The sequence below is a fragment of the Salmo salar genome, chromosome 05, assembly GCF_965601325.2.
Source record: "Salmo salar chromosome 05, fSalSal1, whole genome shotgun sequence".
Classification (NCBI taxonomy): domain Eukaryota; kingdom Metazoa; phylum Chordata; class Actinopteri; order Salmoniformes; family Salmonidae; genus Salmo; species Salmo salar.
The window spans coordinates 59,935,207-59,962,294 of record NC_138295.1 but is presented as its reverse complement, the minus strand read 5'-3'; the positions used below and the strand labels follow the sequence as shown (position 1 = coordinate 59,962,294).

Here is a 27,088-nt window from a genome sequence, read left to right as displayed (position 1 = left end):
TACATCCAATAACAGCCGATGTGTTGCCGTTTATTGTCACAAAGTATAATGACAAATTTAGAATTCGGATGTTGTTTTTATTATGACTGAATTAGTAGGAATTAGAAAGATTAGTCAATTAAACATCACTTCACATCCATGCTGTAACAACTGGCATGAATAATCTGTTCACAAATAGGCACAGCTAGGGAGGTAATACCATTAAAGTTCTGCTACTGCAGCATGCCTGCTATGGGTTCAGAAGCAAGGGTTTGAGTGTATTGTGAAGACAAGGCACAGTAGAGAACACTGCCAAGTTGTTTTCACGGATGGCAAAATAGCTTCCATGCTCTCTTTCACTGTAATGTAGGCCAGCCTCTGTCGTAGAGAGACAAAATGAGAGCATAGCTCAGCAGTTGCAATCTCATCAAAATCATCTCTGTGGAATTGTGGGCAGCAAGGTTATTCCTATCTGGTAGTAGGGTAAGATGCATTGAGTTAAGCTATTTAACTACGAGAAAGTATTGAGTAAAATTTGGTCATAAGCTATGGTAGGGGTTAGTTACTTATAATAAAATGCATATACAGTTCATTAAATACTCTGCAAACACTGGACTATTGTAACACTGCCTCCAATTAGCAATGCATTCAGATTTCTATACAGTGAATCTAATTGCCACCAAAGCTACTTGCTATACACAGTGCATAGTATTACGTAATGGATAGGACAAACTGCATGTCGTATTCACAAAACCTCATCACCATTTACCATCATTTCCCACACGTCCTCTTTGAGTCGGTCAATTCAGAATTTAGAATAACCCTTCAGGTTGATTACATAATGATCCCTATTTGTCTGACTTGTTGCACCTCTATCAGCATCACTCTGAGTGTATGCACAGCGCCACGTTCTTGTGCCTCTCCCAGTAGTGACAGTCCTCAGGGAAGCTCCAGTTGGCCTCACTCTGCTTATGGTGACTGACAGCATGCACCACAAACCCTGCCAGCTGCTTCTCCAGGACCCCCACCACGGACTGGGCATCACCCTTCTTCCCCGGGCCCTCCATCAGTTGCCGGATGCAGTCGCGGGGCACTGGTTGGGGACTGGTGCTGTAGGAAACCACCAGGTTGGTATCGTTCACCTGCAGCATCTCAAACCAATTCTGACCGGCCATGTGTTGGAAGTGGTCCCCGGCACGCCAGTTCCGATAGCTGCTGCCAGAGTGGTTGACCACTCGGACCGACCAGCTCACCCAGTCGTACTTCCTGGTGAGAAATTCCTGTACTTCCTGAGCCGTGTCCTGAAGATTGCGTTCCTCTTTTTCCTGGAGCAGACGCTGGGCGTCAAGGTAGGCCTGTTCAGGGAAGGCTGCTACGCAGGCCTCGATGCATGCCTTCATCTTTGATTCCACTTCCTCGATTTTTCTGCTCCAGACGTGGATGGTTTCCTGCTCCTCATCGGGGCCCTTGGTGAGGGCACAGTGGCCCAGCAGGGCAATCAGGCCCAGGCAGAAGAGCTCCTTCATCCTCACACAGAAGTCCTCCAGTACGCGCCTGTTTCTTGCCTCATACCTGAGACAGATGGAGAACCAACCACTCAGTTGTTATGAATAACAATAAAAGTAGTCATCCTATTTACCATAATCACAAGTTAGCAGTTCAAATTCATGCCACAAGTGTTCTCAAACTACAACACTCAACAAATGCCATGCTCCCCAGGTGCGGAAAGGCCCATTAAGCATGGTTAAGAACACTTTACCTCTCCACCACCTCCAAGATGGACTCCCCAAAGCTGTTGGTGCCCATCAGAGCATCATACAGCACATACAGGTTCTTCTCCCCTCCGGTCTTGGAGAAGTGCTCCAGAAACAGCCTCTTCTTGACCTCCTGAAACTGTGGCTTGGCCTCCAGAATGCCCATATATTTCCGGAACTGGTTCCTGATGTTCTCCTCCACCGAGAAGTACTGGGAATCCAGCCTGCCCTTCTTAATCTCACAATCAATGTCCTCCAGCTGGGTGGACAGTACGTCCAGCTTGTTCCTCACGGCCAGGAACTGCTCTTTGACATAGAAGACCTCTTTGCTCTGCACGTTGTCCAGGGCTAGTCGTAGAACAGGGGCGGCTGCCACACAGAGAGGGAATAGCTCCCCTACTGCGCTGGCCAACACCTCAGCCCCTCGCTCAAAACTCTCCATCACAGCCTCGATGGCCTCTTTCTTCTGGGCCACCACCTTCTCCAGAGGACTTGCCATGCTCTGGAGGGAGAATCAATAGGAAAGTTAAACTATGTGTCAATGCTTGGCATAGGTGTGCCAGTCTTCAGGAATCATGCTCAAAATCTGGAGGGAAAAGCTGCATAGTAATCTCAACTAAAGTGGTTGAATGCCCTATAATAACATTTAACATTCAAATCCTTATTGGGGCGCAGGGTGTGAGTTTTCCCTCCAGAGGAACACACTTGGACATTTATGGGCCACATCGCTATTCAATCTTAAAGGGGCAATCAGCAGTTCCTACATACATTTTTGGACTTATAAAGTAATGATATGTACCCATTGATTCCTGAAAAAATATAACTTATAAATGCCTCATGAGCTTAGTTCAACTATCGTACTGTATCAGAACCAAAAATATAAGCTTGTTTAACTCCAATGTTTGTCAACAAAGTCAATGTAAACAAACATATATTTTTTTATATTATGGATGGTCAGTCCTTACATCCATAGGACTGTTTATGATTATTTATTTTTTCGTTACAAACGTTATCGCAGTGGGGTGTTTTTTGTTATTGTTTCTACCGCTGATTGTCCCTTTAATGATTGACAGTCAGTAAAAAAAAATACATAGAATATCATAATTAAATCAATAAAGTGCTGTAGTCAGGCCGCAAGTGTAATCACTGGCCATGAATGCCACTATTTACAGACACGTTTTCGAGATGCTTGTATACAAGAGCTACATTTTTATATGTCTGATATTGTCAAGGTCAAAGGTAAAAATCTGTATAATATTGAATGAGATGCAACATTTGCATGTAAAACAAATGACAATCTAAAGCCAAAAGGGATGATACATTTATCATGTCATAAAATGACTGAAATAGACAGAGGTGTGAGCAGCCCTTCACTGGGTCTGTTTATGCCTCATTTGGTATCAGAACCGACCAAACTCAAGCAATATATTTAAAAAATCCCCTAGGATCCCTTGTCTGCAAACTCTAATAGGCTAAATGATTGCGTCCTTGGTCAGACCACAATCCGTAGAGGATGGACCGTCATACAGACACTGCGTCATTTTGAAATACATGATGTCTAAATAAATAAACACCAGTTAAATGTGTTTTATTGGAATATCTTCGATTATGTTTTTGCCAACCGTCTGTGTTGTAATATCCAATGTTTGAGAAAAAAATATTAACAATTTATAGCACATTTTGATACTGAGTTTAATTTACTTCTACATTTGTATTACTCCAACTGCAATTAATAACTATTGCAGTCGGGTAGGTAGAATAATATAATAATTCTGTGTTTTTATTCATGCCCATGTATGATGGAGACGCACTGTATGGGTACATTTACGCACGCATTTGGCTAAGCCCCATGAGTAACACTGGGCACACCTTGCAGTCCTTACCCCTGTCTTGTTGTTCGAGAAACCCATTCCTCTCTTACAACAGCACAGCGTTTCTTTACCTGGTAGTGGCTCGACTTGTCCTTCACGCCCGATCAGCCCCAACAGCTGCAGTTAAGATTTTTTTTCTTCAGTTTTCCCACAGCTTTCTTTTCACTGTGATGTTGAGGAGAGGTACAAAAAGAGAGCAGGATTCACCGCCACGCATTTAATATCTGCAGTTTTATACGTAGAGACAAAGAGAGAGAGGTGGGAGATAGATAGGGGTCGAGAGAGAGAGAGAGAGAGAGAGCGAGAGAGGAGCGCACACTATGCGGTGGAATATTTTTGGATTCCCTCTCCCCTGTCTTTACCGCCAGTGCTTACATTTAGATGATTTTGGTAAGCTCTTATGAGAGAGGGAAAGATAGATGTGACTGTGACTGACTGTAATTTTCACAGATTCTCAGGTACAGGCGTTTGGCTGAAGATCTTGGAAGAAGACTATTGCGCACTTTGCGTGAAAGAGTCAGCTCTTGAAAATGGGTGCGGGATGTGCAGAAATGGTCTATTCTGAAATTGTTAAAACAATTCGGTATGTACAACACTTTTGTATAAATGTGTGATAGTGTGACATGTTTTAGCAGTTAAGACATTGATCGATGGGTGAGACGTCGATACCTTTTACCGAGCGCATCTCCCCTACAGGGAAAGCTTTTATGTACTACCTATAGCAGATAAAATATTTTGTAGCCTAATCTTTTTTGTTTAACCAACATTCTATTCAGGAGTTTTCTTATTGAAATCCAATTAATGAAGTGTTGTATACAATTTGGGAATGTTCATGACTGTTTGAAGCTTTTTGACCTCATAATCCAAATAATATTGTGCCATGTTGTGTCTAATATTGTATTGGCTTATATGACAGTTCAATTACATTGATGAAATTGGTCCATTTTACAGTTTTTTACAATGAATTGAAAGAACTCCCTAGTGTCTAAAACAATTAATTGCATCAGTTTTATTCCCCCCCCCCCCCCCCTCTCTCTGTGCGCGCCATAGACTTGGTGCGCGAGCGCGCCTCGCCTACTCCCAATCCCCGCATGATCAGAAACCATTACGCAAATCATTATTTATAAATCATTATAATATGCCTATAGATTTGGTTAATGCACAATTATAACTTTCTATTCATTGATATGTTATGAAACGATGACATAACACAATTGAATTTAACGGCATTTAATTGCCATTCAATAAAACATATATCCTATTTTTCAGTGTCTTGGAAGCATGCAGCGGCCTGTCTCAAACGATGACTTCTGACTGATGCATAAAGTTGTGGGAGCTGCACATATAGGCCAACTGCACATGAAACAAGTGAATCCGACAAGTCATGAAGTTATGCAGGTAAGACAATATCCTATTTCTCAGACAGTTGGCCTACTTGTCTTAATACATCTCAGTTTTGGTCCACCGACTCAGGGGAGGGGAGTGTGGGGGGAAACCTGTTTTTCCGGCAGGCATGGGGACATACCACAGACGAGTAGCCTATATCTGTGTGCGCTGTCTAGATGTATCTTCTTTAACAGTGCAGTGGCCTAAAAACAAAAGCAGACTTTTAAGTAAGCCTACTCTCATAGTAACATATTTTCCCAAATTAATGTATTTTTCATTTAGACCCACCATGAGGCTTATCAAAACGGCCCATAGGCCTATACACTGACTTTGTAATACAGTTTGGTATACACCAGGCCCTCTGGTGGAAATATACAGTCCACTCTTTGAAAAAAGGGTTATTTGGCTGTCCCCACAGGAGAACCCTTTTGGGTTCCATGTAGAATCCTCTGTAGAAAGGGTTCTACATGAAACCCAAAAAGGTTCTACCTGGAAACAAGCATCTTCACGCAACAGCATCTCCTGGCAACTAGAAAATGACATTCACTAATAGATCATAGTGATTTATTATAACGATGTTATAACTACTTATGAGTTATGACAGCTAATAGCAAATGTTAAAATGCACTTCATCATTAGGTATTAAATTCACTTATATGGCATCGTGTGTTGGTGCCTACAGTAGCAGTGCTACCACGTTTACTTATCAGGATTCCAAGTCTATTCTGACACCTGGAGGTATGAAATTATGCTACAGCAGGGATCTCCTACCCTGTTCCTGGAGAGGAACCCTCCTGTAGGTTTTCACTCAAACCCCAATTGTAGCTTATCAACCAGCTAATTATTAGAATCAGGTGTGCTAGATTAGGGTTGGAGTGAAAACCTGCTGGTAGGTAGCTCTCCAGGAACAGAGATGGAGAGCCATGTACTACAGCCACTACCTGATTGGCTTTTTGCAACACATGGACCCAATCCCAAAAGGACCCTATACATTTATTCTTATTTATTTTACCTTTATTTAACTAGGCAAGTCAGTTAAGAACAAATCCTTATTTTCAATGATGGCCTAGGAACATACAGTTGAAGTCGGAAGTTTACATACACTTAGGTTGGAGTCATTAAAACTCGTTTTTCAACCACTCCACAAATGTCTTGTTAGTTTTGGCAAGTCGGTTAGGACATCTACTTTGTGCATGACACAAGTGAGGATTTTCCAACAATTATTTACAGACAGATTATTTCAGTTATAATTCACTGTATCACAATCCCAGTGGGTCAGAAGTTTACAAACACTAAATTGACTGTGCATTTAAACAACTTGGAAAATTCCAGAAAATTATGTCATGGCTTTAGAAGCTTCTGATAGGCTAATTGACATCGTTTGAGTCAACTGGAGGTGTACCTGGGGATGTATTTCAAGGCCTACCTTCAAACTCAGTGCCTCTTTGCTTGACATCATGGGAAAATCCCAAAGAAATCAGCCAAGACCTCCACAAGTCTGGTTCATCCTTGGGAGCAGTTTCCACATGCCTGAAGGTACCACATTCATCTGTACAAACAGTAGTACACAAGTATAAACACCATGGGACCACGCAGCCGTCACACTGCTCAGGAAGAAGACACGTTCTGTCTCATAGAGATGAACATACTTTGGTACGAAAAGTGCAAATCAATCCCAGAACAACAGCAAAGGACCTTGTGAAGATGCTGGAGGAAACAGGTACAAAAGTATCTATATCCACAGTAAAACGAGTCCTATATCGACATAACCTGAAAGGTTGCTCAGCAAGGAAGAAGCCACTGCTCCAAAACCGCAATAAAAAAGCTAAAGACTATGGTTTGCAACTGCACATGGGGACGAAGATCGTACTTTTTGGAGAAATGTCCTCTGGTCTGATGAAACAAAAATAGAATGGTTTGGTCATAATGACCCTCGTTATGTTTGGAGGAAAAAGGGGGAGGCTTGCAAGCCGAAGAACACCATCCCAACCGTGAAGCATGGGGTTGGCAGCATCATGTTGTGGTGGTGCTTTGCTGAAGGAGGGAATGGTGCACTTCACAAAATAGATGGCATCATGAGGGAAAATTCTGTGGATATATTGGCGCAACATCTCAAGACATCAGTCAGGAAGTTAAAGCTTGGTCGCAAATGGGTCTTCCAAATGGACAATGACCCCAAGCATCCTTCCAAAGTTGTGGCAAAATGGCTTAAGGACAACAAAGTCAAGGTATTGGAGTCGCCATCACAAAGCCCTGACCTCAATCCTATAGAAAATTTGTGGGCAGAACTGAAAAAGCGTGTGCGAGCAAGGAGGCCTACAAAACTGACTCAGTTACACCAGCTCTGTCATGAGGAATGGGCCAAAATTCACCCAACTTATTGTGGGAAGCTAGTGGAAGGCTACCCGAAACGTTTGACCCAAGTTAAACAATTTTAAGGCAATGCTACCAAATACTAATTGAGTGTATGTAAACTTTTGACCCACTGGCAATGTGATGAAATAAATAAAAGATGAAATAAATCATTCTCTCTACTATTATTCTGACATTTCACATTCTTAAAATAAAGTGATGATCCTAACTGACCTAAGACAGGGAATTTTTACTAGGATTAAATGTCAGGAATTGTGAAAAACTGAGTTTAAATGTATTTGGCTAAGGTGTATGTAAACTTCCAACTTCAACTGTACATGATGCACTTGTGGAGATCTGATAACATTAGACATATGCAATCAATATGGTAATAGCTCCACCTTGCCCTCTGATAAGCTAAGTGGAAGTTTTACCATATTGCATATATACAAGTCAAATCCTCTCAGATCTTTGCAAGTGGATAGGCTCTAGGGGTCCATTTGGGATTAGGCCATGGACTCAGGGGCAGACTGGCCATAGGGCAGTTTGAGCAAATGCCAGATAAATAGTTAGTTTTTTTGTTTCACAAAATTATTATTTGGCGAATAATTTGGGTATTGGGGAAGAAAATGGGCCAGTGTGTTAGAAATGTTAATTCCTATTTCTGGTCCCAGTCTATCCCTGCATGGACTTCTCAATTCTCAGCGCCTACCTTTTTCAATGTCCCAGATAAAGTCAGGTCCATAATTATTGGCATCCTTGAAAATGAGCAAAAAAGACTGTATAAAATAAATAATACAAATAATACAAATACTGAGCTACTGTGCCTACAGAAAGTCTACACTCCCTTGAACTTTTTTCCCTACAGATCTACACAATCTACTCCACATTTTCAAAGTGAAAGAAAGTTATACAAAAACATTTTGAAATAATAATAATAATACCGAAATATCATAATTGGATAATGTGTATTTTGCATTAAGATGTGTGTAATTGTCCTACAGAAAAATAAAATCCCAGGGTTTTCAAAAGACTGAGGTGAATTATTTTGATCCTAACAAACTCCCCAGTCTCTGCCGGTGACAACCATACCCATAACATGATGCTGCCACCACAATATTTTAAAATACAAAGGGATCAGCAACTTTACATTCACTCCATATTACTGGCCTGTATGACAAAGGGAATAAAGAAGCCTGTTTTTAAAAAATCCACTCCAAATCATCCATTCTGTTTGCAACAAGGCCGTTAAGTAATACTGCAAGACAAAACAGCAAATAAATAAACTTTTTGGCCTAAATTCAAAACTACATTGTGGTGGCAGCATTACATTATGGGTATGCTTGTCATCGGCAGAGACTGGGGAGTATGTCAGGATCAAAATAAATATTAAAGGAGCAAAGCCAAAGTAAAAAGTTAGAGAAAAACCCGCCTCAGTCTTCTGAAAACCTAACCCTGGGATAGGGTTTTATTTTTCAGTGAGACAATTACACACATGTTAATGCCAAATACACACCAGAATGGCTTTCCAAGAGATGTACCTGAGTGGTCTAGTCTCAGTCCTGACTTAAATTTGCTTGAAAATCAGAGACAATATTTGAATATTGCTGTCCATCAATGATTCCCAACCAAATGTAATGAGCTTGAGCAATTTTGATAAAAACAATGGATATATGTTGCCCTAAGAGTTGTGCAAAGTTGGTGGAATGTTATACCAAATGATTCACAGCTGTAATGGCTGACAAAGGTGCTTCCACCAAGTATTAACTAAGGGGGGGGAGACTCCAATTATGATTTCAGTTATTTTGTATTAGTATCGAAATATTTCATTAACCTTCTTTCACTTTGAAAATGTTGAGTAGGTTGTTTAGATCTGTAGAATTTTTTGGGGAATTTAATCCCTTTTTAGTTAACATTTTTAGGCAGCAAAATTGAAGAGGGTGTAGACTTTATATTGCATGCTCAAAAACATTAATAAATTATTATTTTATACTAATACAATTGCTCAGAGAACGAAAATATATCATTTTTAACCCTATCTTTTGAGACTTGTTAAAAGTCTCAAAAGATAGGGTTAAAAATGATAGATTTTTGCACCCGTTTTCAAAACTCTAGCAGCCTCCCTTTGCGACGGTAACTACACTGAGCCTTTATCGAATTGTATTATTTATTGTATACACTTTTTTTTAATCAAGGGTGCCAAAAATCATGGACCTGACTGTATGTATTGCCCCTCATCATCATTTTGAGATAAACCAAGTTAAAATGATAATACTATTGTGAATTCCTCAATATATTTTAATGCATAAAATCAACCTAATACAAGTGATATTTAACTTTCAATCTTTATTGATAATGCTGCATAGTACAACCAGGCAACAAAGAACAACATAACAAAAAACAGGCTATGAAGTTTAAATGAGGAGCATATATTTTCAGAAAGCCCTAAAGAGGTAAATATATTCCCATCTATTCATTTTAACAGTGCAGAATTATAACTATTTAACAGCCATACATCTCGGTTGTAACAATATGAAAGACAGGGACTGGTACCACAGAATAGCCATTCCATTGAATATAGGGTTATGAAACATAGATATGGAGAGCTCTCTTGGATCTGTGAGCATAGAAATGGCATCATTAACACTGGAAATCTGAGTAGTGGGGTTAATAGCACAGAAGAGATCAAATCAAACAGCAGTGCTTTAGAGCACAAGGACAAATGAAGTAAAGAACAGAAAACATAACTTTGTGAACCCTTTCTTAGGCAAGACACAGTAGGGACCACAGCGTAAGAGGAGACACTGTTGGTCAGGATTCTTATCAAAATAAAAACTACTATGGCAAATTAAGATATATAAAATCCCGAAAACATCTACAAAACATCCCCATAATGTATTTGAGTATTTTTCTTTATATATTACATTACTTTTGGTGTAAATTGCTTCAAAATATGAAAATAATATAATAGATTAAGTGAAAAGAAAGGGGGTCACAGAGCAAAGATAATTCCCCAGAAATCAAATTATTTAGGGTGTGTTCGTAATTTGCGCGCTCTGGGCCTTCATATTTTTTGAGTGTTGTCAGATTCTCCGTTTGTATATTCAGAGCGTTTTGCTCTCGGAGCGTTTAGAGGGCACAATGGACGCTCTGGCCGGGGAGTAGGGTTGATCTGAGCGTTCTGACCTCACAACGGCAGTCAAGCACCTAAGCTAACTGGCTAAAGTTGGCTAGCTTGCTAGCTACTTCAAGACACAAATGAGAGAACACCTCACTCATGTTGTCTATAGAGTGTTGGTGACTAACTGTGCTGCTGGCAACAATTTAAATACGTTTGCTTTGCAGATGTTTACTGACATCGGTCATATTCAACGGGTGTTGCGTGTTCGAAAATGAATGTGTTATTCTGCGCTCTGACACACTCAGACGAGAGTGCTCTGAAATCGTAGTAGATGGCCAGAGTGAATTTATGAACGCACCCTTGGTAAAAACAAACAAACATTTTTGCTAATACTTAATTTATCTGAGATACAAGCGAACCCATAAGAGAGGAAGCACTTAAAGCTAATGTATACTTTGACCTTTTGTATTGTTGTGTGATTAGTTGTCACATATAGTTTAGTGTTGTCACTGCACTTGGTTGGCTCACATCACACCCACCATAATGTAGTGTGTTCATGAAAACAAACAAACACCAAACAATATGGTTGAAAAGGAAACAGTAGTGTTTTTGGACAGTATAGTAGGCCGGTTTTGGTATTAAATTAAAACAGGCTACAAGTGTTTAGTGTTAGTTACAGTATGATTATCATTCCACTGACTTCATTATCCGGGCCAAAGCGCTTTGACAGACAGTCTAGTGTTTTTGTTGAATAATTATGGAAGCAACATAATGCTAGTGTTGTGTGTGTGTGGGGGGGGGGGGGGGTTAACTATAGGATCCCCGCCAAAAATACATTCTTAGATAACTTTGGATATTTGTTTTAAGTTAGATTTTGGTTAAGTTAGATTTTACGGTGCATTATTTATCAATAGTTTTTTTATGCCATTTCCAATTAAATGCTAAATAACAGTTCATTTAGCTGCAGATATATAGTTACAAATTACCCACAGTAATAAGTAAAGTAATACTAATTAACCAACAGTAAAGTCAATTGTTTTTGTATTTAGGCAATTGGCATGCTATGTTAATAGTGTCCACAGTATAGATAATGTTTTTTTTTACTGAAAGTGCTAGGTTGCATCAGTGGCACTATTAGAATTGCATGGAGTATATATCTGTTCAAATAGATACCCATTATGTTGAATCTTACATTCATGCAACAGAATGAGCCTGTTCTCTGTGTCTCCCTCTAAATCACCAGCAAATACCATCAAGAGAACATATTTTTCGAAAGTGCTGAATATTGTCAGACATTAAAACCACTCCATCTTACTCTTTAGAAGATAGGAATGGCATAGTTAAATCTAATTGAGAGCCAGTCCAAATGTTGATCGTCAGACCGCTGTGTATGCAGGTTTCCATATCAACATTCACGTATATTATATAGGTCTGTTCATTGACTACTGCTGTGGATGAGGCAAATCACTAACTGTTTTCATTCAATCTACTTACCTCTAACTCATAGATACCAACAGTGAATAGCCATGTGATCACTAAAGAATAATGAATCCACATCACATGAGGCTGCTGAGGGGAGAAGGGCTCATAATAATGGCCGGAACTGAGCATATGGAATGGCAAACACCCGGAAACTGTGTTTGATGTATTGGATACCATTCCACGAATTCTGCTCCAGTCATTACCACGAGCCCATCCTCCCTAGTTAAGGTGCCAGCAACCTCCTATGATCCACATTGATAGTCAATTAACTGGTTGAATAAATAGAGATGTTGTATACACAGCTGTCCTGGAGTAAGGAGAAAAGTGATGGGGGGGTTCCTAAGTCATAGAGGGAATGTGGAGAGAGTCCTACGTATGGAGGACAAGTAGCAGCCTCTACACCTCCTTCTCCTCCTCTTCTTCACTTGCATTTCTGGAGGGCCTCCTGCATCCTCTCCTGCACGTTCTCCATCTTCTCGGTCCACTCGTCGCTGATGCCCTCCTCGTCATCTCCGATGACAGCGGCGTAACCCATGAGGGCGATTAGGCCGATGCAGAAGAGGTATGTGAGGCGCGTGCACAGGTTCTCCATGGTGCGGCGGTCGCCCTGCGAGTGCTTCAGGTACACCTCCAGGATGGGCCGGCTGAACAGCTTGGGCTTGCCCACCACACCCTCGTAGAGTGTGTGCAGGTTCTGGTCGCCTAGGTCATTGGAGTAGCTCTCCTCGAAGTCGTCCTTCTTGCGCTCACAGTGCTCGGGCCGTGCCTCCACCATCTCCATGAACTTGCGGAACTGGCTGCGCAGGTTTTCCTCCACACGGCAGTACTGGCCGTCCAGCGTCTCCTTCTTGATCTGTAGCAGGGCGCCGCAGTTCTGCTGGGACAGCTGGTCCAGGGCACGGTTGACCGAGCCAAACTCGCGCTTCAGTGTCCGGATGTCCTCATCGTCCACGTGGTGCAGCACCACTCGGATTAGAGAGCCGGCCACGCCAAAAATGGGGTTGACCACAGCCGCAGCAGATGAGATGGTGGCCACACACTGCAGCACCTTCACCAGGCCCTGTTTCAGCTTGGCCCGGTCCTCCACGATCTCCATCTCCGACATGATGACAAGCAGGGGGTCACGAAACAGAAGTCAAAACCAGGTAGTGCTTGAAAGGGTTGGGGAGGATGGTAGCTTCTGATTGAGAGACAGGAGTCTAAGAGAAAGAGAGAGAGTAGAGCAATCTATTTACAAGTTCTTAAAAAAAGAAAAGTGAATGTTTTAAACTCTAATAGTGTTACATTTAAGACAAAAAAGTATCTATATTGTTCCACACTACACAGAGTTAATGTTACACTTTCGAAAGTGTTGGCTTTTTAACTTTTTTGCTTTTTTTAGGGGCGGCAGGTGCCTAGTGGTTAGAGCGTTGGGCCAGTAACCGAAAGGTTGCTGGATTTAATCCCAAAGCTAACAAGGTCAGCTGTCGTTCTGCCCCAGTAGGCCGTAATTGTAAAAAAGAATGTGTTCTTAACTGACGTGCCAAGTTAAATTAAAATGTTAAAAAATTAACACTCACGGAGTTTCTGTAACTTTGTAAATAGTTTGAAATGAACACTGGCCAACACTGTTGAAAATCAACTTCATCAGTATGTTGTACGCTTTGCAACATTCTCTGTGTAAATGTTTTGAACCTAATAAAGAAGACTATATTTTATCACCATTGGTGCCATTTACATAACTCCATGTAAGAGCATAAAAATGAATAACAATTAACAACAAGTGCAAAAAAGCATTTATTTAGAAAGTCAAGAAGCAAAAGTACACTTAATCGAAGGAAGAAAAAACTATGATATACAAGGTTACCATAAAGTATGCATTCAGACACATTTCTGAAAATAAACATGACAGAGTCGGCAGTGGTAAATAGAAAACATGAGGGCTGAAGTGCAACACTAATCATAGCAAAATATTATACAATCTAGATTTAATCCATTCCATTCATTGACAAAGAATATCACCCACCACCCAAAAGGAAATTCTTTTTATTTTTAAATTGAGGGAAGAGGACTAGTCTCCAAACAGCTTTTAACCTTACAGGGATACTTCTGGATTTTGCCAATGAGGCCCTTTATCTACTTCCCCAGAGTTAGATGACTCGCAGATACCCATAGACTTCCAGTCATTGCGCTAATGCTAGTTAGCAGTGACTCACAAAACTACCTTAACTTCCTTCATACTGGACACAGACATAAAAATAGAACCAATGAGTTCATCTGACTCTGGTGAAGTAGATAAAGGGCCTCATTGCCAAAATCCCAAAGTATCCCTTTAACGCCCTCATATGCCCACCCGACCCTGGGAGTGAATGAGGATCAGTTCCCCTCACACTGAGCCAGCGCCTCATCCATCTTGGCCTGAATCTTCTCCACCCTGGGGGCCCATTTCTCCCTGACTTCAGCCTCATCATCCTCTGTGACCACCGTATATGCCATTAGTGTCATCAGGCCCATGCGAAAGACATTAGCCAGTTGGGAACACTTTTTCTCCATGACGTCTCGGTTTTGCTTGTAGTGCTCAAGGTACACCTCCAGCAAACCCCTTTGTTCAAAGGTTTTATTCTCGTTTATGACACTGCTGTAGTATGTGTCTAGAGCAAGGGTATCCTTGTCTCTCTCATAGACTTCCTGGAAATCTTTCATGTAGCGCTCTCTTCCCTCAGGGTCGTTTTTGAACTGTTTCACCATGGTGTTGAGGGCGGTGTACTGGTGCTTGATATACTCCTCATACTTGCTGTACTTCTCATTGACCTCGTTCAGGTGAATCTGGTTCAGAATCTGCTGGTTTGTCTTGGAGATGCTTTCCAACTTGGCATGTATGTGGCCCAATTGTTGGGTGTCCAGGTCTTGGGTGAGGTCTTTGGCGACCAGGTCCTTTGTCACCTTCACCACTGCAGTGACAATGTTGAAGAGTGGGTTGATGGTGGCGGCGAAGGAGGAGACTTTCTCCATGCCTTGTAGGATTATGACCACTGTCTCCTTGTCCATGGCTGCTGCTGCACATACGACTTCACTGTCGTCCTAGAGAGAGAAGAGAGTATTTTAGTATGTACATCGCTCATGTCTGCAAGTAGTGCCAACTTTATTGCATTTGAATCATGTGGGGTGATTTGCTTTGACTTGTATTCAGAATATTCAGAAAGCAGCCTTGTGAATATTTAATAAACTTTTTAGTGTGTACGTAACATTCTGCAACTGCATCTGGAATGTAGCTGAATAATAATAGAATATTGTCATACAGCTGAAGAACAGATTACTGTCTGCTCTTTTAACATCGGCTGACTCTCTACAAGATTGGGACACAACATTATGCCCCTTATTTTTAACAAACAGAACATTATAAGTATTCTGCTGTAGCCAATGGCAGATGGTTGCTGTCCAGTTCTGAAACTGGAGTTTAAAATACCATATATGTCACACATTAGATGGAAATGTTAGTTAAATAAATACTCTTCTCAGAGTATTGATTAATGTACCATTTTTTATGCAATCATTGGAAGGGATTACATCTTTTGATATCAGTGTGATCTACAACTTGCACTATTCAATCTGAAATTGTGACCAAAAAATATGTTATTGTGCTAGATAAATTCAATGTCCATTGATTTAATCTAAAATTATGACTAGTAATCGAATCTTACCTGAGTCAAGTCTGTAGCTGTTTCCGCCTTCTGGTTCTGTAGTAGTACTCTTGGTAGTTGTGGTTCTGTAGTAGTAGTGGTAGTAGTAGAAGTAATAGTTGTAGTGGTCTGGTACTGTGGCTCTGTTGTCTCTGAACTAGCAGCCTTTACATCCATCTGTGGACCTTGGCCAGTCCTCCGTGCCATGTAAGGGCAGGGTGTGGGAGTGGCTCATGCATACACAATGCTGATTGGGTTACGGGGAAAAGGCTACTCTTCAATCCACTTTTGATTGGTTCACTATCCCATGACTGCAGTGTCGAGTGACGCCAACTTCCATGGAAATCTTTCTTTAATGTGAATGGAACTAGAGGAATGAGGAGTGACAATGACAAAGTGCTAAAAGATTTTTGTAATATTTTGTCTTTGTTTTGTCTTTGTCTTCAGGTTTACATGGAAATTATCTAGAAAGTTATGATGCAACTGCACACACAAATAGCTACTGAGATGAGGGTGTCCATGGTTGCTGTTTCAAGACAGCTTCCAATGTAGCACATGAGGATATGTAAAACTTACTCCTCGGCCTGAAGTGTCCCCACCCCGCAACAGCTAAAATAAAAGTTTACGTAAAACAGAAATATAGGTAAAATTGTGAACGCTTTAATCAAAGTGGAGATGATATGTAGGCTACATTAAGAAGTGTCAGTGCCTTTGTATCATTGTTGTGAATAAAATATCTAAGTAGAATTCTGCATCTTTAAAATTCTGTATTTGTATCTGTTGACAAGTGAGTGGAGGAATTGTAATGGCTTACGCTGAAGGGTCTGACTAGCTCCTGGTCTGTGACTCTGATGCCTGAAATAAATAACATGCACTTACAACTAATAATCACTGTACCTGAGCACAGCTTATAGTGTCCTTTCAATTTCCAGTTGATATTGGACAGCAGTGAAGGTGTTAACAGCCATCTCTGTTAGTGAAACCTAAATCAGTGTGCTGCTAACAGCTTTGCTTCCTCAACTGTCCCCGTGTCCCCTTACTGGGCTCAAACCAGTGGTGCTCTAATCGCAAACACACGTGACCGCCACACGTGGCCGCCCTCCTTGACAACTTACTAAATAGTTGCTCTATAGAAAATGATCCGATACGATAGCACCATTGGAGACATTTAAGCTAGCTGTGTGGAGTAAGCTTATGGCACTTTCTTACCTCCATTACATTAGCATAGCAGCCCTCCTTTTCAGTATTTCAGCACAAGGCCGATGTGAATGTGCCTTTCTGGAGGGGACTGATAGCTCCAGTGAGGAAGTCATACATTTTGAGTGGTAGTTAGAAGCAATGTGCGCTAACAGCCACTGGGCGGGACACAGTCATACAGAGAAGCAGAGACGACAGACTCTGAGCACAATCTTGGTGTAAGAGAAACCTGTTGTGGGGCAGCACGGTTGACTTAAACTGTAGTGTACTACGTCAAAGACACTATATGATGCAACTGCACACAAAAAGCTACTGGGATGAAGGTGTTCACAGCTGCCCTCAACCGTACCACAGCTATCGAGCAACTGACACCCAGAGTTGTAGCAACAAACAAAATAATGTTATACACATTGCAGTAAGTTTCCATAAAACACCCTTATTATTTGACAGAAATGTAGGTAAAATAGTGAAAGCGTGATCAAAGTGGAGTATATAGGCTATATTAAGAAGTGTCAGACAGAGCCTTTGTATTATCCATGTGAGTAAAATATCTAAGTAAAATGATCTGAGTAAAATTTGTAAAGAAGTATTTGTAGCCGTTGACAAGTGAGTGGAGGAATTGTAATTGCTTACGTTGGAGGGTTTGACAAGCTCCTGGACTGCGACTTCGGGCTCTGATCGATGTGACGCCTAAAGAAAAGACAACATCCATCAAGATTTGGGGAAAATATGACTGCATCTGTGCACAGCCAATAGTGTTCTTTCAATTTCTAGATGAGATTAGACAGCATTTCTCTCTACAGCCTTTCATGCAGTTTTTAAAAGGGGATCACATTGCCTACTATACAGAGACATTGTATTTGGCAGTGAAGGAGTTAACAGCTATCTCTGTTAGCATAGCAGCCCTCCGTTCAACACTTCAGCACCACGCTGCTTTGAATGTGCCTCTATGGAAAAGACTGATCGCGCCAGTGTAGCCGCGATATCAGCGCTAGCAGGCGAAATGTGGAAGTCGTGCCCCTCAACTGGTGGTCAGAAGCAATGGAAGCTAACAGACACTGGGCAGGACTGAGTCATACAGAGAAGCAGAGACGACAACAGACTGAGCTTAATCTTGGTGGAAGAGAAACCTGTACTATGGCAACACAGTTGCTTAAACTGTTGTGTACTACATCAAAGCCACTACTTTACATTAAGTGAAATAATTTCACGGTGCTAATTTAACCTGCACGAGTTGAATTAGAGTGATGGACATTTTCAAAGATCGGCAGTGGTTGCTAAAGGTGTACCTAGATCACTGCGCCCGAAACCGAGGTGGCTTAAAGGCAAAATGCTGGGTAATCTCTTCCACATGTTTGAAATACAAATACAAAATATGTTGTTGTTGTTTTTTTAGCTGTGTTTGTCTTCAGGTGTGGGTTTACATGGACATGATCTTGAAAGGTATTATGATGCCACATGATGCACACAAAGACCTACTGAGATGAGGGTGCTCATGGTTGCGTTTCTGTTTTACAGCTGCTAACAACAGTCACACAGCTGTCGTGCAACTGACTCCCATTGTCAGCTGTTTCTAAAAAGAGTGCACAGAAGAGATGTAGCCAAAATAAAATAGGGGGGGGGGGGGCTACTCTTCAATCCACTTTTTGTTGGCTCACATGGCTACTGCTGCAGTAGAACATACAGTAGCTACAAACCAAAACAGAAGTCTAAAATCTGGAGTAGCAGTGGCATTTGGCAGTGAAGGAGTTAACAATTTTCTCTAAGCATAGCAGCCCTCTGTTCAGCACTTCAGCACCAGGCCGATTTGAATGTGCCTCTATGGAAGAGACTGATAGCTCCAGTGTCGCTGCGATAGCAACGCTAGCAGGCTAAATGAGGAAATCATGCCCTTCGAGTGGTAGTTAGAAGCAATGTGCGCTAACAGCCACTGGGTGGGACACTGAGTCATACAGAGAAGCAGAGACGACAGACAGCTCAATCTTGGTGGAAGAGAAACCTGTTGTAGGGCAGCACGGTTGACATAACCATAGTACTACATCAAAGACACTACTGTACATGAAGTTAAATCATTTCACCGTGTTCTAGTGGAGGAATTCAGAGGCTAATTTAACTTATATGAGTTGAGAATTAATGTCTGAGAAGTGATTTCTCATTCTTCACAGTGGTACTTGAGCTCATGTTCAAATGTGTTACAGAAACACGTAATTGTAGACTAAGGTGTTTTTGAAAAAGCACAGCCTTAATGTACCAAAGTCACGAGTTGACTTTGACAGATATCAGACTGAGAGCGGTGTCAAAGTGAGAGCCTGCTCATAATCTCTTTTAGTCTCTCACCTCATTGAGTGCAAATGACAGGATAGGAATGCCTGCTGAGACCACAGCCACTACAAACATACACACCAGTTGTGGGATTACAACAGTGGCTAAATGTACATGGGTTCTGGCAGAGGTTCACCCACATGTACAGGCGGAGACAAGGGTTTATCAAGAGTTGCCTGTTTGTCTTTGGTCCCACTCACTCTTCTGTGCCTGAATCTGCCAGAGGGGGCAGTAAATGTACATATTTTTATGGGGGAAAAAACTCAGTCAGATTTCAGCACCAACGATATGGACTGCGTAGCAATGTCACTCCAGAGCACGTTTTAACCCTTTACATTCAGGCAAATATTAGTTTGTGGGTTTGGATAGGTTGTTATTTAAATTAATATGGGGGAAAGAAGCAAATGGGGAGATAGTAGCTTAAAGAAATCTGATTAAAATGCCCAGTTTTCATGAGAATATGATCTGGCTTTCCCTTACCACATCGGTGAGACAACATATGCCACTTTCTGAGATCTGAAATATATCTATGGATACAATTTCTAATTCATTTGGGTAATTATTTCTCTTTTTGTGTCTTTCCCTTTACAGATAACACCACATCTGAGAAAGAACTTGTTACCCATCACCCCCGACTCAACCCAATACGGCTTTGAAAAGTAGGTCATGAAAGGGTTAATTGTTTTCTTTAACCTGGGGGGCATTTTTTTAACTTCTAAAACTAAGAAAACAGCAAAGAATTAAGTAAATTAAGAAACATAAAGCACTACTACAGACATTTTCACATTAATACTCTGTCTATCATCATCACAGAAATGCAAGCAAGCGGCAGTGTAATTTAACCCTTTGTGCAAATGAAGCCTGTGCTTAACTGTTCCTCCCAATTTAATGCTTTATAACTGGTGGTTTCAATTCTACCCATCCCATAGTAAACTGTGTTTCTACTCAGTAGAAAAGTGTATGCATGGAAAAGTTGATGTATATGGGCTGTCAACCCAATATGTTATTTCAGGGAAACAGCTGACCAGGCCCCACGCCTTAACGTCTCCCTTTCAGGTTAACCGATCACCACTGTGCTACTGTACAGCTGAGCCTTCAGAGACTCAGGACACTGCAGCACTCCCTGTTTGAAGCAGTTAGTCTAGGCCCATGTCCTGAAACCTCAAATACCACCATTATTTCCTAAATAATTAACTTAATTCTAAGTTAAAGCTGGTCATTTGTATTCAAACAACACATTTTGCCTGAGCATGAATGCAAACAAAGCAGTTGCGATGGTGCTTCAATCAGGAAGTGGGCAGTTACTCTCACCACTCTCCCTACAGTGGAGCGGCCATCTTTACAGCTCTCTAAAAAAGCACATAGCAGAGCAAGCTAACTAAATTCTACAGGTTCTCACACACTAAAATCTTTACAAAGTTTACCATTTGCATGTTTGCTCTTTATTTTAATAATTTTCTCTCTTATTGTTCAATCATGACAGCTTCCCATCTTTCTTTACAGAGCACAGCCTGTGAGGCAGTTTGGGCACTTCCCTTTGGACAACAGCCTTGAGACCAATATAAATCTGACAATAACTGACGAATTAACACAATAGACAACAATACAGTTTCTTCCGGAGTTTTACTGACTGAGTTTTACTGACTAAATCCAACCAACATCTCCTCTGCAGTAGCATAGAGCTAGCAAGCTCCCTTCCCTTCCCAGCTATGGCTCCCCCTAGCCGTGCTTCCATATTTCCTTGTTTATGCACAGCATAATGGCCTGACCCTCCCTTCTTTATAGCATTATACAGACACCACCTAGCACCTGAAAACCTCAATTTTTCTGGATATATTTTGAGATTAGAGTCTCTATATACCTAATATTCATCCAATGGCACCCTAACCATCGTGGAACATAGCTTTTCTTACCTTTACAAAGTGCCTCTCTCTATACCTCTCTCTCTCCAAAGTCCCAACCTCTAGCCTCCTTCTTCTTCCCAGAAATCCCTGCAAAAGGGGCACTTCCATGTAAGTTGAATGTGTAGGGGTGCTCATTTTGGACTCAACCATTACTGTAAAATACAGAAGGCCCCAGATGCTCAGTAAGGGCCTATTTGGGTACATAGTCCCACAGGCGTCAACATGTCCTTTCAAACGGTATGCCACTGGCCCTATAGTAAATAACCCTCCCCTAACTCCCTCTGTCCTCCCCCCCAATGGCTTTCACATCATATGGCCCATCCACCAGTCATACAGCCAATACTGAGAAGCAATTGTCACTTGCTGCACAAATGAGCTCTCAGAGAGTTTACACTGGGTTTTTGTGGACTCACCAAGCCTTGGGGCCTCTTAGAGTGGCCCAAAATCATTGCTGGGGTATATTTTGGACACACAGAGACCCCTTTTTATTGAAACAAACCATTTGAATGCAGAGGAAAATATTCTGGTGTGAATATGATGCAATCAAGCAAAAAGAGAGCACTGTCTCCAAGTGTCCCTCTCCAAAAGTGCAGAGATGTATCCACTGGGACAAGGAGCTTTCCACTCACACAATGAGAAGGTAATTAAGCTCCTGAAGTTTAAAATTTAATTTTTAAGAATGTTTTTCTTCATATATTACTAAACAAATCATCATTTTAAGGGGTGGCGGATGACAAATGCCAATTTTGGGGTCCGCACTTTGAAAGCCCAACAGGTAAGCTCACTAATTGACAGGACACATTGCAGTGCATAAGGTAAGGACTTCATTCTTGTTCAAAACTATATGTATATAGTTAAATAAAATATTTATTTTAAATATTTTAAGATGTCATATATCAATGGTGTATCGTCTCAAACTGAAACGATACATATTTACCATATAGTCTACAATATACACCTACCACTTTATTATAATATTTTATTCAGCACTAGCCTATACTAGCCTACAGTTGAGAGCATGGTCCTGAAACAAGATAACATGCTAATGTTTTTAAAATAAGCTTATCAGAAAACGAACAAAACATAGCCTAGCAGTTTAAGACTTGACTGAGGGCCAAATTTGATATAGCCTACCTGAATAAGCAGCTATATTTCAGGATCTGACAGTAGGCATCATCAAGAGATGAAATGAGTATGCTTTTAAAATGTCCAGTGTTTTCAAACCAAACACTAAAACCTCGTCTTATTTCACAGTATTTCCAAAGTAGAAGTGGTGTGAAAAACAAATGCCAGTATTTGGTTTCCTGCGAGTCCAGACTTGAGATGATCTTTGTCCTAAACCAATAAGCCCCCAAGCCAGTCGTCAACTGCCCAAAGCAACAGCAGATCAATCCAACCCTTCAGTATCAAAATAGAGCGTAAAACGTGGTCTTCATTTTAAAACCTTGAATAACAAACGCCTAAACACCTGCCCAGAACGAATCTCGGCACTACAGCACAGATATGCTATTTAAAATGAATCATGTATTCGTAAACAATGTTAAATTATATTTAATAGAATAAAAATGAGACACTAGGTACATTCAGAATATGGAGACAGGCTTCAGCGCAGGACTGGGGATGTCAGCTGCTGGCGCGCGCCTGTCGCGTTTGTTCACGAGAACAGCCGCAGCTGTCTGACTAGAATAGAGCACATTTGTGAGCAGAATGAGCACCGATAACAGAAATTAACTGGTCATTTATCTGAACAGTAGCCAATAGCCATGGTGGTAGTAAGCTTTATATTTTAGTTGTCAGTCGGCGGTTTGAATGCGTAAATATTTACATGTAGGCCTACACAAACCTGGACGTTGCGAAAAATAGACGCCCTTGTTGATGGGGGTTTGTTTGCAGACAGGCAGACCATTGCATGGGCTACAAGGGAAACGCTAACCAAAATACCGGTACATACTATTCGACAAATTAGGCCTTTATAAGAGCATATGATTTGAGCATTTTACATTTTAAACCATTCCTTCTAGCTACCTAAAGTTGAATTATACATAAGGGATTAATGCAAGGCTAAATTTCGCATTTCACTACAAGTCCTAACACATATCAATAAAATCAATCAATATCTGCAGTGTAACAGTATCGCATTCCCATAATGATATGAGGCAGTGCAGAGCAGGCTATGTGGCTACGCTATGTTCTGCGTGCGTAAAACACGCGCCAACGTCACTACGCTTCTACATTGGAACATAGCATATAGATGAAATACAGTAATGAATGAATGCCTTCACTTTTGTTTCAAGTTCTTTATAATGTTGTAATTTTTGAATATCTGTACTATTTATCAGGAGCGTCATGTACTCCAAAAATCTGAGGGGGCACAAAGTATGTGAGGATGGCTTGGGGGTGGTCAGGAGGGGGGCTTGGCTCCTGTTCATTAGTTGGACAATTTTGCATTTTTCAAACACATTAAACGTATTTGTCTTGCCCTCTAAAGCCACAATCATTATGCTTAATTCTATGTTAAACACTTTTGTTTTTCTGCATATCTAAGCATACCTTTTGAGCTGTCTGTATCCTCCTGATTAGTGGTTATTCTTTAAAGAAACTAAATATGCTTCTCTGCATCTCTGCTAAAATATGGGTAAAATATTGAAAGGAATGTGAGTCTTATTCAGGACATTTAGTTATTGCTTGCTTTTCTAAAGTCTACCGATCTTGCCAGCAGGCATGCCAGCGAAGATGATAGTTAGACAAGCTAGCTACTCTAACTTGATTGATTGCCTCAACCTATTTGGGATAGCTAAAGCCAAAATAAAATTGCTAGGTGGCTAGTAGTATTGAATTGTTTTATTAAATTCAGATTGTGTGTCCGTGATCTACACAGAATACCCCATAATGTCAAAGTGAAATTGTGTTTTTAGAAATATTAACACATTAATACTTTTTTAAAATCTGTCTTGAGTCAATAAGTATGCAATCGTTTTGTTATGGCAAGCCTAAATAAGTTGAGAAGTAAAAATGTGCGTAACAAGTCACATAATAAGTTGCCTGGACTTGCTCTGTATACAATAATACTGTTTAACATGACTACCCCATCTCTGTACCTCACACATACAATTATCTGTAAGGTCCCTAAGTCGAGCAGTGAATTTCAAGCACAGATTCAACTACAAAGACGGGGGGGGGGGGGGTCGTCTAGGTTTTGCAAAGAAGGGCACATATTGGTAGAAGGGGGGGAAAAAAAGCAGACATTGAGCATTGTGCAGTTATTAATTGTACACATTAGATGGTGTATCAATCCACCCAGTCACTACAAAGATACAGGCATCCTTCATAAGTCAGTTGCCAGAGAGGAAGGACACCACTCTTGGATTTCACCATGAGGCCAATGGTGACTTTAAAACAGTAACAGAGTTTAATGGCTGTGATAGGAGATAACTGAGGATGGATCAACAACATCGTTACTCCGCAATAGTAACATAAATTACAGAGTGAAAAGAAGGAAGTCTGTACAGAATAACAAATATTCCAAAACATGCATCCTGTTTGCACTAAAGTAATACTGCAAAAAATGTGGCAAATACATTAACTTTTTGTCCTGAATACAAAGTGTTATGTTTGGGCAAATCCAACACATCACTGAGTACCACTCTTCATATTTTCAACAATGGTGGTAGCTGCATCATGTTATGGGTTGGAAAGAACTAGGGAGTATTTTTAGGATAAAAAGAAACGGAATAGAGCTAAGCACAGGCAAAATCCTTGAGGAAAACCTGGTTCAGTCTGCTTTCCAACTGACACTGGGAGACAAATTTAAATTTCTACAGGACAATAATCTAAAACACAAGGCTAAATATGCACTGGAGTTGCTTACCAAGACGTCATTGAATGTTCCTGAGTGACTTAGTTACAGTTTTGACTTAAATAATCAGCTTCAAAATCTATGGCAAGACTTGAAAATAGTAGTCTAGCAGTGATCAAAAACCAACTTGACAGAGCTTGACATATTTTTTAAAGAATAATGGGCAAATATTGTACAATTCAGATGTGCAAATCTCTTAGAGGCTTACCCATAAAGACTCACAGCTGTAATCACTGCCAAAGGTGATTCTAACATGTATTGACTCAGGGAGTTTAATACTTATCTAATCAAGATATATTAGTGTTTTATTTTCCATTAATGCAAAATATATATACTTTTTCTTCCACTGACATTACAGGGTATTTTGTGTATATCATTGACCAAAAAATGATAATGAAATCAATTTGAATCCCACTTTGTAACAAAACAAAATGTGGAAAAGGTTGAGTGTGAATACCATCTGAAGGCACTGTATATAATGTAAATATCTTTAAACAGGACAAATCTGAGTGGGCATGTGCCCCTGTGCCCCCTTTGGGCATGACACCTCTGCTATTTATGTTTGTGTTATTGTTATAATAAACAATGTGAAAATAAATACACCAGAGCAATATTTCAGGATAAGGTTCTTCTGTCCATGATATGCCATACATGTTGATGTTTCTGTTCATTTTTATGTTTTCTATAAGCACTAGGGCTAGGCAATGGAAGATGGAGCCTACATGCAATAGATTATTACAAATGACATAGACTGGCTATACTGTATGCTGCTTTAGTGACGATATTCAATGCAAAATTGTACAGAGATTTTTTTTTGTCAATAAAATTGTATATTTCAAGACGTTAAAGTGTAAAGTGGTAGATTGTTACTATAACCTCTTCTCATATACATTGTTTATAATTCAGAGACACAGTGGCGGATTTAGGTATAGGCAACATGGGCAGCCGCCCAGGGCGGCATCTTGCCGGGGGTGGCACGGGGTCTCCACACAAAATAATTTGTAATGGTGACATTTGCACAATAGGTTTTCGATCGCTCATTTGCACGTCACGTCAATGATATCATGTCACCGTGTGGGACTGTGGGTCAATTAACCTTGTCAGAGTGGGCGCCCTGATTCTAGTTTTTGAGCTAGGCAGACTACTGGAAGCCAGAGGTAGGGGGAGCGGGGGAATCTATCAAATAGTGCACCTCTAACTTTGTACAATACTAATGCAATTAGTAAAATCAGTCACACTACAAAATGCTACCAAATAAACCACAATTCAATCACAATACTGTGAATATATAGTTTCACAGACATTTTCTGGTTTGTGCGAAATCTTTAAGAATAATATAAAACCAGTCTGCACACCACCAAGGTGAATTAGTTTAGTCTTGACTCTTGGTTGACAGTGTTGGGGGATGGGTCATGTATTGATGCTTGAGTGCCAAATCAACACAAATAGATAAGAAATGGTCTAAGCCATCAGGTGCTCAGTTTAGGAAAAAAAGGAAAGAAGAAGAGGAGAAACGCGCAAAAGATAAAGGTATGCAGCTATGTCATCTCTTTATGAGTATAATATTATGCATGTAATGAAATAGGCTAGTATAACACTTTTGTTTGTTAGACTATGTTGCTTGCTATGCTATTCTGTCCAACTAGCTTCCATAACATTGGATATAATTTCACACAGTTTCATCATGATAATGTGTGTAGCCTGCAGCAAAACGATTACAACCTAACTAGCACATTATTGATTTGGTTAACTTTCATTGAGGTGACATAAAGGTTTTCTGTGATTATATTGACTAGGTCCCAAGCTTAGTAAGGGGAATTTCCAATGCTGTAGGCTAACTTAAAAGACATCTATATTATGCTGATATTTTTTTATTTTGTGATATATTGAGTATTTTGGGGTGAATAAAAATGACTTTTTTTGGGGGGGGGGGGGGATTCATAATTAAGCAATTAATAAAGGATTCATAATTAAGTAATTTGTGCTTCTTTTTTCTGTGACGAGTAGAGAGTAGAGTAGTACTTTATTGGTCCCGACTTGGTAAATGGATTTAGCACTAAGCATCATCAATAAATTACAAGGACAAGAGAAGACATGCAACAAACACATGATGAAAACAGATAGACACATACAGTATGAAGGCACCTGCACCTTAGAGGCCATAAAATATAGAGTTCAATTCAAAGGAGTTAAGAAATGCTGTTG

The 27,088-nt window shown here is 40.5% G+C and overlaps 2 protein-coding genes and 1 long non-coding RNA gene across 5 annotated transcripts; 1 reads left to right on the top strand and 2 right to left on the bottom strand.

The window, feature by feature from the left end:
• On the bottom strand, nt 1–3,836 carry LOC106605295 (protein rapunzel). Its single transcript, XM_014200773.3, has 3 exons — nt 3,676–3,836; nt 1,739–2,235; nt 1–1,551 (listed from the first exon to the last, which is right to left on the bottom strand). Exons 2-3 carry the CDS (start codon nt 2,230–2,232, stop codon nt 861–863), a joined length of 1,185 nt encoding a protein of 394 aa, XP_014056248.3. The 5' UTR covers nt 2,233–2,235; nt 3,676–3,836; the 3' UTR covers nt 1–860.
• Nucleotides 3,776–25,725, top strand: LOC106605299 (uncharacterized). Its single transcript, XR_001328821.3, has 4 exons — nt 3,776–4,187; nt 4,874–5,002; nt 19,715–19,782; nt 20,627–25,725. It is a non-coding gene; the product is annotated as an uncharacterized LOC106605299 (long non-coding RNA).
• Nucleotides 9,669–22,185, bottom strand: LOC106605297 (protein rapunzel). Of its 3 annotated transcripts, XM_045718426.1 has the most exons (4): nt 21,037–21,134; nt 17,435–17,491; nt 15,626–15,971; nt 13,709–15,005 (listed from the first exon to the last, which is right to left on the bottom strand). In XM_045718426.1, the coding sequence occupies exons 3-4, from the start codon at nt 15,809–15,811 to the stop codon at nt 14,301–14,303; spliced, it is 891 nt and encodes a 296-aa protein (XP_045574382.1). In that variant the 5' UTR covers nt 15,812–15,971; nt 17,435–17,491; nt 21,037–21,134; the 3' UTR covers nt 13,709–14,300. The 3 variants fall into 3 exon arrangements, with proteins under 3 accessions (XP_014056252.1, XP_014056251.1, XP_045574382.1); XM_014200777.3 differs by lacking the exons at nt 13,709–15,005; nt 15,626–15,971; nt 21,037–21,134 and adding exons at nt 9,669–13,144; nt 22,162–22,185; XM_014200776.3 differs by lacking the exons at nt 13,709–15,005; nt 15,626–15,971 and adding an exon at nt 9,669–13,144.
• Nucleotides 25,726–27,088: the final 1,363 nt, after the last annotated feature.

Coding starts and splice junctions, on each gene's coding strand:
- LOC106605295 (XM_014200773.3), bottom strand. CDS start 2,232: ATGGCAAGTCCTCTGGAGAAGGTGGTGGCCCAGAAGAAAGAGGCCATC. Junction 1,552..1,738: donor ATCTTGGAGGTGGTGGAGAG/GTAAAGTGTTCT, acceptor CATCTGTCTCAG/GTATGAGGCAAGAAACAGGC.
- LOC106605297 (XM_045718426.1), bottom strand. CDS start 15,811: ATGGCACGGAGGACTGGCCAAGGTCCACAGATGGATGTAAAGGCTGCT. Junction 15,006..15,625: donor CAGCTACAGACTTGACTCAG/GTAAGATTCGAT, acceptor TTCTCTCTCTAG/GACGACAGTGAAGTCGTATG.